This window comes from Oryx dammah, unplaced genomic scaffold (genome assembly GCF_014754425.2).
Source record: "Oryx dammah isolate SB20612 unplaced genomic scaffold, SCBI_Odam_1.1 HiC_scaffold_27, whole genome shotgun sequence".
Lineage (NCBI taxonomy): Eukaryota > Metazoa > Chordata > Mammalia > Artiodactyla > Bovidae > Oryx > Oryx dammah.
In genome coordinates this window covers 46,532,515-46,547,415 of record NW_024070211.1, presented here as the reverse complement: position 1 = coordinate 46,547,415, position 14,901 = coordinate 46,532,515, and the positions used below count along the sequence as shown (strand labels likewise).

The window sequence follows — 14,901 nt, the reverse complement described above, 5'->3', positions numbered from 1 at the left end:
GAAACCCAGCAGTACAAAGTCCCTGTGGGAGATTCAGGCCAGTGGCATTAGGAAAGGACACTTGCCTTAGCATCCCTGTCTTTGTTCCTGGCATTTCTGCATTTGTCTTTGCTTCCTGACGTGAGAACCCCACTCTGAAGCCTGGGAGTGTGGCATGGCCTCCCCAACACCATAAGTGAGAAAAGGAGTGGCAAGGGGGAAGCACATCAGCTAATATTTCCTGCCACAGTAGAAATACTCTACAGTTCCCATGTAGCTTGTGCTTATCATCTATGAGCTGATGGTCTCCAGTCTGGATGATTCCTCTGACTTCTAGATTTCTGTACCCAACGGACATGTGCACTTGCAAGTCAAATAAGCAGCTCACATTGAACAGACCCAAGAAAAGACTCTTGGCTCCCTTGCCCTCCTCCCCAGTGTTACAAACCTAGTCCCGCTATCTCAGCATATGGCCCCATGGTTCACCCAGCTGCTCAAGCCAGAAACCTAGGACTGATCCTTGAGACCTCTCTTTCCTTTACCCCCGCCCATATCTCACCTATCCAGTGGATTGTGCCTCCAGAAATCATACCAATTCTGTCCTTGTCTCTCCATCTCTGATGCCACCACCCTACACCCTAGTCTGATCCTCCATCAGCCCCATCAATAGCTTCAGATTTGGTCTCCATGCTACCCTCTTAGCAGTAATAACTTATTTCTCTATACAGTGGAGTGATCTAATATAAACCATATTATATCCCAGCTCAAAACTCTTGATGGTATCCCTTCCCACATAGAAATGTGCAAACTCGTCTCCCTGGCCATGTCATCTTTATGACCTTCTCTCATGCCATCTTCCTCCTGCTCTCTGTACACACCCACGCTGGCCTTCTTTCTGCTTTTTGAAATGACAAGTTTACTTCTTCCTTGAGGTCACGTGGGACTCTTTTTCTTGTGCCTTCTCTCAGTGGGTTGGCTTTTGGACTCAATTCAAGAAGGCACCCTAGTGCTAACTACCCAAAACTAAGCTAGTCTTTCAAGTTCGTTTGTATCACACCCTGCCCCCGTCTTTATCATATCGCTTACCATTCATTTCTTGAAGTTAACTTACTTCTCTAGTTGTTTGTTATCCCATCATATTAGAAATACATGGCATTTTATCTAGTACTTTACAGTTCACACACACACATTTGAGATCCAGGAGAACAGTGATCTTGTCAGGCACACAAATATTTTTTAATAAATGAATCATCTTATTTGATACTCATATTCCTCTCACTCATTCTCATGCAATTCATACACAAGAATAAAATAAACTACTTGTAAATCTCTGAAACATAATAATTTCAAACTTCCTTGACGTTACACAGTGGTCCCCTCTGCTGAAATGTCCTTTATTTGTTCTTCTATTCATCCTTCAAATCCCTGTTTGATAAGCAGCATGCAGAGGGATGTGAATAGGAACCATGGAGGTGATGAGGCAGGGGAGTAGGTAGCCTGCTGCCCAGTTGGTGAGGTAAGCACTTGGGGCTTGAAGGAAGACTGGACTCTCTGTAGGGAAATTCTGCCCCAAACCTGGAGCCTTCCCTTTCCTCAAGACAGGAAGCAAGGGGGTGGGAGATTCTGAAGATTCAGCAACCTACTCGCCATCTCCATTTGGGTGTTTTTTAGGTTCCCAAACTTTTACTATCCAAATAGAACTTGACATGTAAGTTAGCCCCAGTCATCTGCTCAGTCTAAAAGCTGCAGAGACATTTTTTAATCCACCCCTCACACATACAACACACACACACACGCACACACACATACACACACCCCTCACATCCAATTTGTCAGCACATCTGGGCCCTTCTCACCGCTGCCCCTCACTGGCACCCTAGACCAAGCGTCATCATCCCTTGGCTGAGCCACTATCATAACTTCTAATTACCTCTCTTCTCTCTACTCTTGTCCCTACCCTTCATTCTCTGCAAAGAGCCTAGCAATCTTTTTAAAACCTAGACCCTGTCACCCCTACTAAAAGCCTTCCAGTGGCTTCCCATCATATTTAGACAGCTCAGCAAAACCTTCGTCATGCCTGCCAGGCCTCCCTCCATGCTCTGGCCCCGACTCTGACCACTGGCCACCCCTCCAGCCTCATTTCCTTCCATCTAGAGCACAGGAAGGAGGTCAAAGACACGGACTCTGGAGCAACTCTGCCATCACTGCCTGTGTGACATTGGACAAATTGCCTGACGTCTCTGTGCTGTGGTTTCTACATCTCTAAAGAGAAGATGACGACACTTTATCAAGCTGCTGTAGGACTAAGTGAGTCCTGAAAAGAGTCTCCAGCCCATAGCAAGCTTCTGTACATGTTTCTGGTTTTAAGTAGTTCAATGTCTTAACCCTTAAATTCAGAGAAGAAAGTGCATATGAAGAAAAGATTAAGAGAATATACTTGCAGTTTGCTTAATGCAGTTAAGGACACATTTTTATGAAGTCTCTATAAAGAAGTTATGAAGGTATGTACATAGTGAAATCTCCCTTTTCCCTTTAACTGTAGAAAAACCTAAGAAAGTGTCATGAGTTTTAATAGCATTGAATTAATTGATGGCTTGGTTAGTTAAAAAAAAAAAACAATAATAGTCTATTTAAAACTCTCTTTTCTTTTTTTCATTCCTGATGTTAAACACCTTCCCCCAGTAAAATCCAGTCTTGGATTCCAACAGAGACTGGCAAAATCACTGACCTGACTGACATGGGAAGGGAGGAGAAGGGCGCGCTCGTGGGCTGGGCGGGCCGGGAGCTCTGGTTGGTGCTTCACGTCTGCTAGGGTGACTATAAATCACCTCTTCTCTTCCTGCTTTGGCTGCTTGGGCTTCCCCAAGGCTGATAAGCATCCAGGTTTTTGCCCTAACATATCTGCTCTCCAAGAAAAAAATAACCCTCTGTCTTGGTAGAGGTATTTTTTCTGGCATAATGCCTTCTCTTTCCAATTCTGATGAGTTGATTTTTTTTGTGAATGGAAGAAAGGTAAGTTTATGATATGATTAATATGAATTTTCATATGTCAGAGATAAAAAGCAAGCTGATTTTCTTTCACTGATACTGTTTATTTATTTAAACTCCCTTTTCTGTCTTTTTCAAGTCATATGTAGTAGTATGAACTTGACCATGGGTTGTTAGTTTAGGGTTTAGTGCGAAATTTTTAAAGCTTGGGAGTGTTAGTTTGCTCTTTTCTTTTGGAATCAATAAGGTACTCTCATTTTTATTTGTTAAATTACAATGGTAGTGAATTCTGACCCAGGCATTGAAAACTATGTCATCCTCCCATTACATGGATGTTAGCTCTGCTTGAGTTTAGCAATGCTATTTTATTTTATTTTTTTTCTTTGTGTTTTAGTCATGGGCTATCAGCCTCCCTCCTGCCCACCTGGGGCAGGTAGGAGTGGGGGAAGGGAGGGCAACTGGGCCAGGAGGGGGCCGACCGCCGCTGCCCTTTGTAGATGTGCTTCAGCGTGGTGGCGATGCTGCACATGTCCAGCTCGATTTTCTGAGCCAGTTCTGCACATCCCCAATTTCCTTGAGTGCCTGGTTGAAGTTCTCCACCATCCCGATCCGCTGACCTGTCTGCTTGGCAGACTGGGCAGCCTGAATCCGTAGGCTCTTCACCTTGTGGTCCAGCTCTCTCTGGCTCCTGTTGGCCTGGGCCACACCCACAGTGAGATGATCCAGCGGAACTTCTGTCAGGCAGGTGGCTGGAGTGATGGCCTCTCGCCTCTCCTGCTGCAGCTTTTTGCGTTCATTCTGCTTGGCCTGGTGTCCTTTCAGCAGGTGGGACAGCATGGTCATGGTGGGCTGGGGGTAGGGCACATCCGGCCCCCTCCCAACAACTCTGTTTTAATAGAAGGAGTATATGACATTGAGGATAATAATAGCAAAGGAGGATTTTATTTTGCCCTAATAAATACTTTCAGGCTGATCCATGAACCTTGAGGCTAAAGTGTCCTGGCCTGCTGCTTTGGGCCTGGAGCAATATCGTGAACGAAGACAAGACTCAATCAAGTGCAGAGATGATCCAGCAATTAGAATGGTTGAGAAACATTGTCCTGGAATGTTGCCTCAGAAACATCGATGTCTTTATAGCACAGAATAGTGTCAGCAGGCTGTGCCCCCTCAGTGTCGGGGCACACAGGAGGAAGGGACAGTGGTCCTGGCTTGCAGGCCACCACTCCTGACCCCCATCTTGCTTCCACCTTGGAAATAATTTCCGTAGCCACACAGGTAAGGTGTTAAAGCAGTCTAGGTGTAATGCTTTGCTTCTGCGATGACATTTCGCTCAGCCTGCTCTGCACACTGAGATTCTGAGAGGGGAGCACTGAGCTCATCTCTGGCTGAGTGAATCTTCTGAGGATTCAAAAGGAGACTTGAAAATAGGAAGCAGTTATGAAAAATAATGTGGTTTGTTACTCTCTCTGGGGTGATCAAAAACACTTTTGGTGGAATAAGGTCCTGTGTCTCTAGTCTCAGTGTTGCGCCCCTTCCTGATGGGTTTCGCTCCAATTTTCCTCTCTAATCTTGCCCAACTGTACCCAGCAGAGATGCTGCCTGAGTCAGGGATGACAGATAACTTTATCCCCTGTGCAGGCTTCGATCTATTGGGAGTAGCAGCCTGGAGCGCCACGTGACAGGCAGAGGGGAGATTCCTGTTCCCTTAAGCTCTTCCTTCCCCCAGGCACCTCCGTTTCAGTGGGCAAGGGGAGCTGGTGGGGACAGAAGAGGCTCCCTCATAACATACTCTCCCATGATTTCTTTAGAGAATCTCCTCTGGCTAAGCTTTTTCATGACTTCATGTGGCTGAGTTATCTTGAGTCAGTTTTGGAATCTGTTTCCCTATCTGGATCCTTTCCAAGTAACTCTAAGGAAAAAATAATCCAGAGTTTACAGTTGTCGCATATATGAGAAAGTTCAGAGACATTGAAACAGCCTTCCATTATTTCTCCAGAATTCTAGTTCCAGTGTTAGAAAGGCTTCTTTTGTTGGTTTTGGTCCTTGTGAAGCCAGCACCTTTCAAAAACATGCCCCCAAACAACAGATAGGATTGCCATAACATGCTGGTATTATCTTCCTAAAATCTCTTCTTATTTCACAATGTAGGTCATAGAGAAGAATGCTGATCCTGAAGTAAATCTACTGTTCTACTTGAGGAAAATCCGTATCCTTTTATTTTACTGTAATTAATCTGGCTTTGGTGGTAAAAAGAAAACATGCTAAGACTTCTAAAGGAAGTCATTCTTCCTTTTGTATTTGCTCTAGATAAATAACCTTGTGTTCAATTTGCACAGTCTAGTTGGAGTTCAGAGAATGCATTTAAAAGTAACAGATATGTGCTATATTCGTTGTATTTTTTGCCTGGGCAAAACCAAAATGATCATCCAGTGAACCATGAGTGTGCTAACTTTGGAAATAACTTTTTGACTTTTGACCCCCACGGTCACTTTGATGATGGTTTTATATTCAGCAGTGTGAAAGTGAAAATGTCGAGCCAGGAACTTCCCCAGTGGTCCAGTGATTAAGACTTCCATGTCTGGGGTCATGGGTTCAATTAAAACCCAACATGGCAGGCCAACCAAAAGATTAAATATGTCCAGCTACTTGCTCAAGGGTACATTCCACTGACAAAGACAATATGTGTACCTTCCCACAAGGGCATTTCATTGACTTATCATCTATGCCTTTTGATAATCCTTATCAGAGAAAACAGGGTTTTATAGGCATAAATATTCAAAAAGAATTTCTTGGGCTTGAGTGTAACTTTAAAAGCACAAGAGAGTGACCGTGGCAGTGGTTACACAGATCTATGAGATACAATTGCATAGAGCTGAGTGTACCACATAGTATGAGAGCATGCATAAGCGGTAAAATCTGAAGAAACTCTAGCCTCTGGTTATCTGTTTTCGGTACGATACCTACGTCAGTTTCCCGGTTTTGGTGTTACACTGTAGTTCTGTGGAATGTCAGCATTGGGGGAAACTAGGGAACAGGTCCATAAGGCAGTCTGTACTATTTTTGCAACTTCTAATGAGACTACAATTGTTTCAAAATAATTCGGAGATTTTGAGGGAGAGTTTCCTGGCATCTGGTGGTTAGGATTCCAGGCTTTCACTGACATAACCTGGGTTCAGTCCCTTGTCATGGAACTGAGATCCTGCAAGCCACATGGCCAAAAGAGAAATCAACAAATAATAAGTTAAAAATAAGTATACTTATTCAGTGTCTACTAAGAACCAGGCACTGTATTAAGCTCTGAGGAATCGGTGGTGTGCCAGACAATCCTCTCTCCAGAATCTTCTGCTTCTGGCTCTTGGCCTCCCAACATGCACATCTAAAAACATGAAGCATGACTTCCTTTCTCCCTGACCTTTCCTTGCCAGACTTATCTAAAAACTGTGTGTACCTAATGTCTCATTTCTCTGCTGACTCCATCTCTCACTATTTAACATTTCAATCTGGTTTCCTACCCCCATTATTCTACTACTCCAGCCAGTACTGCCCCTCAGCGTCCCTGTTGCACTCACTATTCAGGGAATTGGGATTACAGTTGAAACAAAACAAAAAAACCAAACAGGCCAAATCCTTCCTCCTTGGTTTTGCCACCTCCCACTTACCCAGCTTTAAAATCTGTGTTAGTTAGCATACCCTATCACTTCTCTTTTCTTACCTTTCTACATCTGTGACACACTTTACCATGCTTTCTCTAGACTCCTAAAGTGAAGAAACTCTATATTAGGAACAAGCTGAAAATTCATGGGCTCCCAGGTAAGCAAGGCTGATAGAGCCCCAGACAGAATCAGCCCTAGCCTCCCATTTCCCTAGTGGCTCACACAGTAAAGAGTCTGCTTGCAGTGCAGAACTGGGTTTGATCCCTGGGTCGGGAAGATCCCCTGGAGAAGGAAATGGCAACTCACCTACACAGCCCAGACCTGCTGGGGTGCAACCCCTCCTTCTACATGACAGATCCTGGCCTGCTGTTAAGCAATCTGACCTGTAAAAACAAGATATTGCACGAGCAAGAGTTGATGTCTCACAGCTACACAGATTAAAGAGGATGTGTCATTAGGGAGTTGCTTTAATGCAACTGTGAGATCCTGGCTCTAGGATAAAACTGGAGAAACAGGATGGGTCAGACCTCCTAAACGCTTGTCCTCATTTTCCCTCACTCTTCACATACCCAGCCCTATCACTTCTTGCAGTTCTCGAAACAACTCTTCATTCAGTAGATGAATTTTACCAAGCACCACGTGTGCAGAAGTAAGCTAGAAGACACAGCCTCTGCCCTCAATCTAGTGAATGAAGAGACAGACAGCGGGTGTGATGAGTGCCGTGTTGTGGGAATATGGACAGGGCACTCCCACCCGGCTTGAGGAAGGAAGGGAGAGAGAAGGGTTGTATAGGAGTTGCTGGGAAAGGGGAGTTCTTGGGGAAAAGGGTATTTTTGTTGGTGGATTGTGGGGGATGGGGGTGGTGCAGAGGCAAGAGAATATATTGCTTTAGAGGAACTGAAAGCAGTTTATTCCAATGGATGTAAAGCTTTGGGGGGTGGTGGGAGGGTATAGCAAGAGATGAATGAGGAGTGAGATCCTTGAGGCAAAGAGTCAAGTTTGGCATGCAAGACACAATCACTCACTGATGAATGACCAGAGGTCAGTGGAAATTCCAGGGTCAACTGCACACGCTGGCCATGAGCATTTAGTCTCAGGGTAACTTCTGTATATGCCCATAGTGCTGTGTATCTTGGGGCCCTGAGAAAGCTCTTTTCTTAAAGGACCAAAAAATAAACTTCTGATATATTATTGTTTGTATTTGACTTATGTAGGGTTGTCAGCCTTAGCATATAGAAATATAGTATGCCCAGGTAAATTTGAATTTGAATGCATGGGACATACGTACACTAAAATATAATTCATTTTTTATCTGAAATTCAGATTTAACTGGGTGTCCTATATTTTGTCTGGTCACCCTACCTAGCGAAGAGCTTTAGGATGAGTCAACAGAACATGGAAGAAACTGCCTGAATCAGGCACTTCTGGTAGGACTGGAGGAAGCAGGCATCAAACTACTCGTCTGGTAACCAGAGGGCAAAGCAGCTGGTTGAATCCACCTTTCACTTTTCACTCAAGGCAATGTTAAAACAAGAAGCAGAGAGCTGCTTTACAGTCTGACAGAGTGAACAGTCAAAATTTGACTCTTCTTTGAGTCAGACGGCTCCTGGATTCCTTTGCTTGAAAATGTCAGGTCACCAAAGGCAAAGAGAAGGGTTTTCTCTGACTTTTCCATTCAGGTCAATGGTACACTCTCACTAAGGCATCACCCACGTGACTCTGCCTGAAGAAAGCAAGCTTGACTTGCCTGAGTCGGCTCAGACGACGGAACAGAGGAAGCAAGACGCCACTCCCTCTGAACCTCTGCAGAGAATCTCAGCCTCCCCGTCTGCGGTGTCCTGACCTGTTATTACCTCTTCATGGGCAGCAATTTCTAAGATGAAATTATTCTCAGCTTCCACCCAAGCCAATTATAATCTGCACCCATGAAATCTTTCTTAAACCTCACCCAGAGAGGTCCAAAGCAAATTCTAGTAGAGTCTAATAGCACCTGAAGCAAAGGGATTACATACATTATTTGTTCTTTCTTTGTGGAAACATGCCAGTGTCTTACAGGGAAGAGGTGCGCAAGAGTTTGTTGACATTACTGGTTCAGGAACCAAGTTATCAATTCATATTCTCTAATCTTGTAATCCTATAAGAAAATAAAAGCATTACATTGCTGAACCAGGAAAAGTTAAGCTTCCTGGTGGGGGGTTCTAAGTTTTACATCTGCACCACCTCCCAGCACCTCCACAGCAATAACATAACACGAGTGTAGAATCCATTGTCCCCAACTCTGAATTCAACAGGCTTTTCCCTGTTCATGTGGAGGCAGACTCTGATCTAACGGGCACGAGGCTCCTTGTAGTCTTCACGTGTCCCGCTCAGTGTGAATATCCAGAGGCCTCACTTTAGAAGCGTGAGCTTTTCATTACAAGGTGCTGCCCTTGCCTCACTGGAGAGCTACCATACTGTCTTTCTAAAATCCAGAAAATGCCGCATTCACAAATGCATCAGGGATTTCAGAGAAAGCCCTGTGATGTGGGTGTGTAGGGATATCTTCTCACTTTCTGTCAATTAGCTCACTTATGTGCAAAAAGTGAAACAGCTCTTTTAAGCAGGAAATCTTAGGAGACTCCAGAAAATGACTCACTTGTTACCAGTATCTGAGGAAGAAAAGTATAGAAAGCAAAGTAGCCTGGGTCCCTCTTTTCCTTGACCCCCTTCCTTCCAGTCCACCTCACTGGCACCAAATACGGGTGTGGGAGTGGAGGCTGCGGTGCCTGCACTGTCATGGTGTCCAGATACGACCCAAAGACCAAGAAGATCCAGTATCCTTTGCATTGGCCCAGGCACTTCTGGAAAGAATGCAGAACCTCCACTTCCTGCCCCTGTGTCCCCCCTTCTCTCTCCAGGTGTCCACTGCACTCACATGGCCTCTGGACCTGCTCTCCTATGAATTCCCATGCTCCAGCTCTTTCCTATGGACTTTCTTCCCATCAGGATATATCTGTCCTGCGTTCCAGTCTCTCGGGGCCACTCTGTCTTGCTGTACAGATACTTGCTTTGCTTTTGAGCAGATCTCAGACTGAGGGCCAGGGAAGAATGGGTTTACACACAAAGAAGTGATGCCTTGTCCTGGCAGAAGGTTTAGGTCAACATACACTAGAAGAGTTATTCCCCTGAAGGGCTGAGTGAGGCCTCCCGTCATGCTATGTGACTGAGCCAACGTCACCTTGACCTAAAATATAAATTTGCTCACTGATGGCATGTGGTAGGAGAGTTGTCAAGCATGATTTCAAAGTTTTTTGTCTTAAGTCTCTGGGTTATGCTGTTAACAAATTAGGAAGAGGAGAAGCAAAGGAAAGGAAAGGGGTGAGTTTAGTTTTGGATGAATCGCATTGCAATTACTATGGGACATGCAAGAAGGATTGTCCGCAGGCATCTACATAGACAGGTCTATTACTCAGAGGAGAGGTCTCATCTGGAGCTAGTTTATTGGAAGTTATCAACATAGATACTAACAATGACAATAGAAATAGCTAATGTTTATTGAATGCTAGGCACTGTTCAAAATAGTTTACTTCATGTTATCATATTTGGCCCCCAAAACAATTTTGAGATAGGCTCGACTGTCACTCATATTGAAAAAAGAGGAAATGGAGGCAAAGAGGGTTAACTAACTTGTCAAGGTTATGAGGGCCAGTTAGTGGTAAAAGCAAGTTTTCAACCCTGGTCGTTTAGAATGTAGTGGGAATCACAGGAGGGCTTCCAAGTTCAGGACACTGCAGAACAAGAGACAGGGAGATGGGCAAAGAAAGACACCCCCCAAAGGAGACCAAGAGGGAGTAGCCAGGGATGAAGGAGGAGCATCCAGAAGAGAAAGTTCCAAGGTGGTAGAAGTGCAATAGTATGAAACACCAGGACATGGCTCAGAGCTATTAGATTGCTCCCAGAGCACTGTCAGCAGACTTGTGGGGCTGGAAGATGAGGTACAGATACGTGGGAGTGACTGGAGGGCCAGGAAGGCATGGAGAGCTTTTGAAGAAACTTGACTAAGAAGGGGAGAAAGATGGGCTGGAGAGAGACATTGGCCTGGGGATTTATTTTTAGCCCAAAAAAACACTTAAACTTCTAAATTCAAGGGAATTTAGAGGAATGAGACCCTAGAAAGGAAGAGGTTAGAAAGGCAATTGATAATGAAGCAAGTCCTTGGGAAGACAAGAATAGAAGGGATTCAGGGCACAGGGGAGGAAGAGAGGTGGGGTGTCCTCACCCTCCAGGCCTGGACTGGGGGTGAGGCTGATTGTAGCTAGAAATGAGTAGGGGAGGGCTGGGCAGTGACAGGAGAATATGCCTCTATTTCCTGGATGAGGCATAAGGCTAAGACAAGAAAGCAACAAGCCCTGGAAAAGTTGAGAGAAAAGGAAGAGGGAGATAACATTAAGAGAAAGTAAACTTAATGGAGGAGGGCAGCTGGAGAACAACAACAACAACAAAAAATGCACAGTAACCCAAGGTTCACTCTTGCTCTGTACACCAAGCACTCTTCCGAGAGACTAGACTGAATTAATGAAGCCTAGACCCCATTCCCAACCAGTGAAATGAGAATCTGATGTAACCACATCTGCTGTGTCAATAATACAGACTCTAGGGTGAGAGAGATGGTCAAGACAGGGGCATGAACCCGCGGCTTACATACTTGCCCATACATTGGAATCAGCTGAGGAGCTTTGAAAAGTGATAGAGTGATTGCACCCCAAAGATTCTGGTTTAATTGCTAGCCTTGGACTTCCCTGGCAGTCCAGTGGTTAAGACTCTGTGCTTCCAATGTAGGGGGTCCAGGTTTGATCCCTAGCCAGGGAACTAAGATCCCACATACTGTGTGACATGACCAAAAACTAACAATAATAATTAGGCTAGCATGCAACCAGAGTTTTTGTATTTTTAGAAACTTCCCACAGCTGAGAATCACTGGGGTAAATTATCCCATGATGGTTTACATGAGTCAATATATCATTTTATGAAGAGAAAAAGCCTTTTTTCTCTGATTGAGAAGAATAAACAGAGAATGAGGGTCTCTTGGAGGTTCTACACAAAACTCATTTTTCTTTTTTTCCATTTCTCTCTACCATTCTACTCCAGCCATATGTTAAGTCCTTTCTTGAACACTTCCAAAAAGTTATGGTTTTTTATCTAGTGTTCTCTGTGTTCTCAGGGAAATATAGTCTCAAGACCCTTTCTAGAAATAACTCCCTGAATTATGTTACCCACTCCAGGTGATTCCAATGTGTTCTCTTTACAAAATCCTGTCACAGCCATTATCCAGTTACAGCCTGCCTGGTGCCCATCTGCTCTCTGTATGGGGCTGCTGTCACCACTGTGGAAGGTGTTGGAAGCATCAAAACCAGGATTCACCCCGTGCAGGTAAGAGTACAACGTGGTGGGGACCCAGTGCTGGTATCGGCACCCTCCACAATCTAATGGACTCCAGTTAGGTCATCAATTTTGAGATTGTGTGTGTGTGTGCTTTTAAATTCTCATTTTGTGGGATTTAGTGCTTCATACCTAGGGATCTTTTCAGAGCTTGGTGTATAGGGACTTCCCTGGTGGGCCAGTGGTTAAGATTCTGTACTCTTCCACTGCAGGGGGCACAGGTTCCATCCCTGGTGGGGGAACTAAGATCCCAAAATAAGATGCCAAAAATAAAATAAAATTTTAAAAAAGAGAGAGATTTGTGTATAAACCAAGATTTCTTCATCCTCATAATTTTAATATATCTTAACTTCTCAGTCTCATCTTGCCCTAAACTAAAACAAGGACAGCCCAGTCTGATAAGAGAAGAAAATGAGATAGGAAACTAGAAGTTTACAGAAGATACTACTTGTCTACCACATTTCAGAATTACTAAACTGTGAATAAGAAGCTAACCTTGTTTACAAATACTCCTGAAATCTCATGAGAAGCTGAACACCATGACAAAGTATTTATTGATAATAATGTTCAGAGGACTTTTTAAAAGCAACTGCAATATTACGTTTATGTACTATTGAACAAGAGTTTCTTCGGAGGTTAAGTTTTAAAAGCAGGGTGTAGAAAGAGAATTATGGATTGCCATAATCTCCTTGGAAATTTCTTCCTCTAGAAGGTTGTGTTAGAACATGGAGGCTCAGAGCTTCCTCTGTTGATATGTTGCATTTATGAGCACTTTTGGTAGTGCTTGTCTTTCAACTGTAAACTTAATGACTTTTCGATCTTATTAAGCTCTTAATCCACACTTGGCTCACCATTTAACAGTTATGGAAGCAACCTAATGCTGCAGCTTATCAGATTTCTTCCTCTCAAATTCTGACAATACGTGATAGTTCAGTAGTGTCCCGAACAGGCTTTTATTGGCATGTGAGGATCGCTTCTCTTGTGTTGTTGGAAGAGGGTGTTTGCTATGACTAGTGCGTTCTCTTGGCAAAACTCTATTAGCCTTTGCCCTGCTTCATTCTGTACTCCAAAGCCAAATTTGCCTATTACTCCAGGTGTTTCCTGACTTCCTACTTTTTCATTCCAGTCCCCTATAATGAAAAGGACATCTTTTGGGGGTGTTCTGAAAGGTCTTGTAGGTCTTCATAGAACAGTTCAACTTCAGCTTCTTCAGCGTTACTGGTCGGGGCATAGACTTGGATTACCGCTGGGAAAGATTAAGGGCAGGAGGGAACGCCGACGACAGAGGATGAGATGGTTGGATGGCATCACCGACTCAATGGACATAAGTTTGTGTAATCTCCAGGAGTTGGTGATGGACAGGGAGGCCTGGCGTGCTGAGGTTCATGGGGTCACAAAGAGTCGGACACAGCTGAGTGACTGAACTAAACTGAACTGAACTGAGAGCCGCTTGGTAAATGTTAGGGATTTTGTGAGCCAGGCTTTAAGCACAGCTGTTACTAAAAACTAAACTATACAAACTTAAAAGTAGGTAAATGATATTAAAAACAAAGTTAATAAATAGCAACTTTTACTGTATCCCAATTATTTTACTACATTTTTCTATCACCTATGCTTTTGAGGCCATTTATGTCTATTGTAGCTACACAGTGGAAGTACCTTGTAAATGTATCCACATTCAATGACATCACATCAGAAGTTTAACCTCAGCCTCCATGGAAATATTTGTATTACCAAAAATAGTAGAAGCTACAAATAAGGACTGTCTTCCCAGAGATCCAGTTGTTAAATATTTACCAGCACATGTGCTGTGTCTGTCTGTATGACACGTCTGAAACAACGTGCCTTCTAGCAGTAAACCCAACACAGCCATATTTTCCTCTAGCACTAGAACAATGTCTTTCCTTTCCGTTGAACCATAGATGGAGTATTTGGCTTCCATCTTAAGGGTCATGCTGTTTGAAAAATGTTTATTTAAAAACATTTGAATCACATTCAGGCCAGCGAACTGAGTATCCTCAACTCATTGAGAAAGACATGGGACAGAGACACACAGTGGGACCCACAGAATCATGTTTCCCATCCATTCATGGATTGGGTCTTTGTATAGAATGGACAAAGTAAATTGTCATTTCTCATTCTATTTCTATTTTGCACTCTTTTATTGTTTTGTTGTATTTAAATGCATAAAGTTGAAACTGCATAACTTAAGTATGTAAATGGCACAACACTTCTAAATTATACTTCACAATTTTCAAAGCATGTATATGCTGTTGCTAAGTCACTTCAGTCATGTCCGACTCTGTATGACCCTGTAGACAGCAGCCCACCGGGCTCCCCCATCCCTGGGATTCTCCAGACAAGAACACTGGAGTGGGTTGCCATCTCCTTCTCCAATGCATGAAAGTGAGAAGTGAAAGGGAAGTCGCTCAGTCGTGTCCAACTCTTAGCCACCCCATGGACTGGAGCCTACCAGGTTCCTCCGTCCATGGGATTTTTCAGGCAAGAGTACTGGAGTGGGGTGCCATCGTATATAGATTGTCATTTAATCCACAAAACATTATAGAATATAAATGAAGAAGAAGATAAAATTTACTTGCCAGAGACTGTTAAATGATTTGTATATACTCATTCATTTATTCTCAGTTATCTTGTGCCATAGATACCATTATTATTCTAATTTTAAAGATGGGAATAACTTGTGGACACAGGGTGGGAAGGAGAGGGTGGGATGAATTGAGAGAATATTATTGACATATATACACTACCACGTGTAAAATGGAGCTTCCTGGGTGGCTCAGCAGTAAAGAATCTGCCTGCAATGCAGGAGACACAGGTTCGATCCTTGGGTCAGGAAGATCCC

The 14,901-nt window shown here is 43.7% G+C and overlaps 1 protein-coding gene and 1 pseudogene across 1 annotated transcript in view; one reads left to right on the top strand and one right to left on the bottom strand.

Annotated features, from left to right (window-relative positions):
* The first annotated feature begins 2,841 nt into the window (after positions 1 to 2,841).
* LOC120854641 (aldehyde oxidase 4-like) overlaps positions 2,842 to 14,901 on the top strand; it is a 68,433-nt gene continuing 56,373 nt past the window's right edge. The window contains exons 1-4 of the mRNA XM_040228842.1: positions 2,842 to 2,991; positions 5,116 to 5,173; positions 9,337 to 9,433; positions 11,921 to 12,029. Coding sequence (XP_040084776.1) covers positions 2,938 to 2,991; positions 5,116 to 5,173; positions 9,337 to 9,433; positions 11,921 to 12,029 — 318 coding nt within the window. The 5' untranslated portion in view covers positions 2,842 to 2,937. The remainder of the gene's footprint in view (positions 2,992 to 5,115; positions 5,174 to 9,336; positions 9,434 to 11,920; positions 12,030 to 14,901) is intronic.
* On the bottom strand, positions 3,362 to 3,822 carry LOC120854423 (annotated as a pseudogene).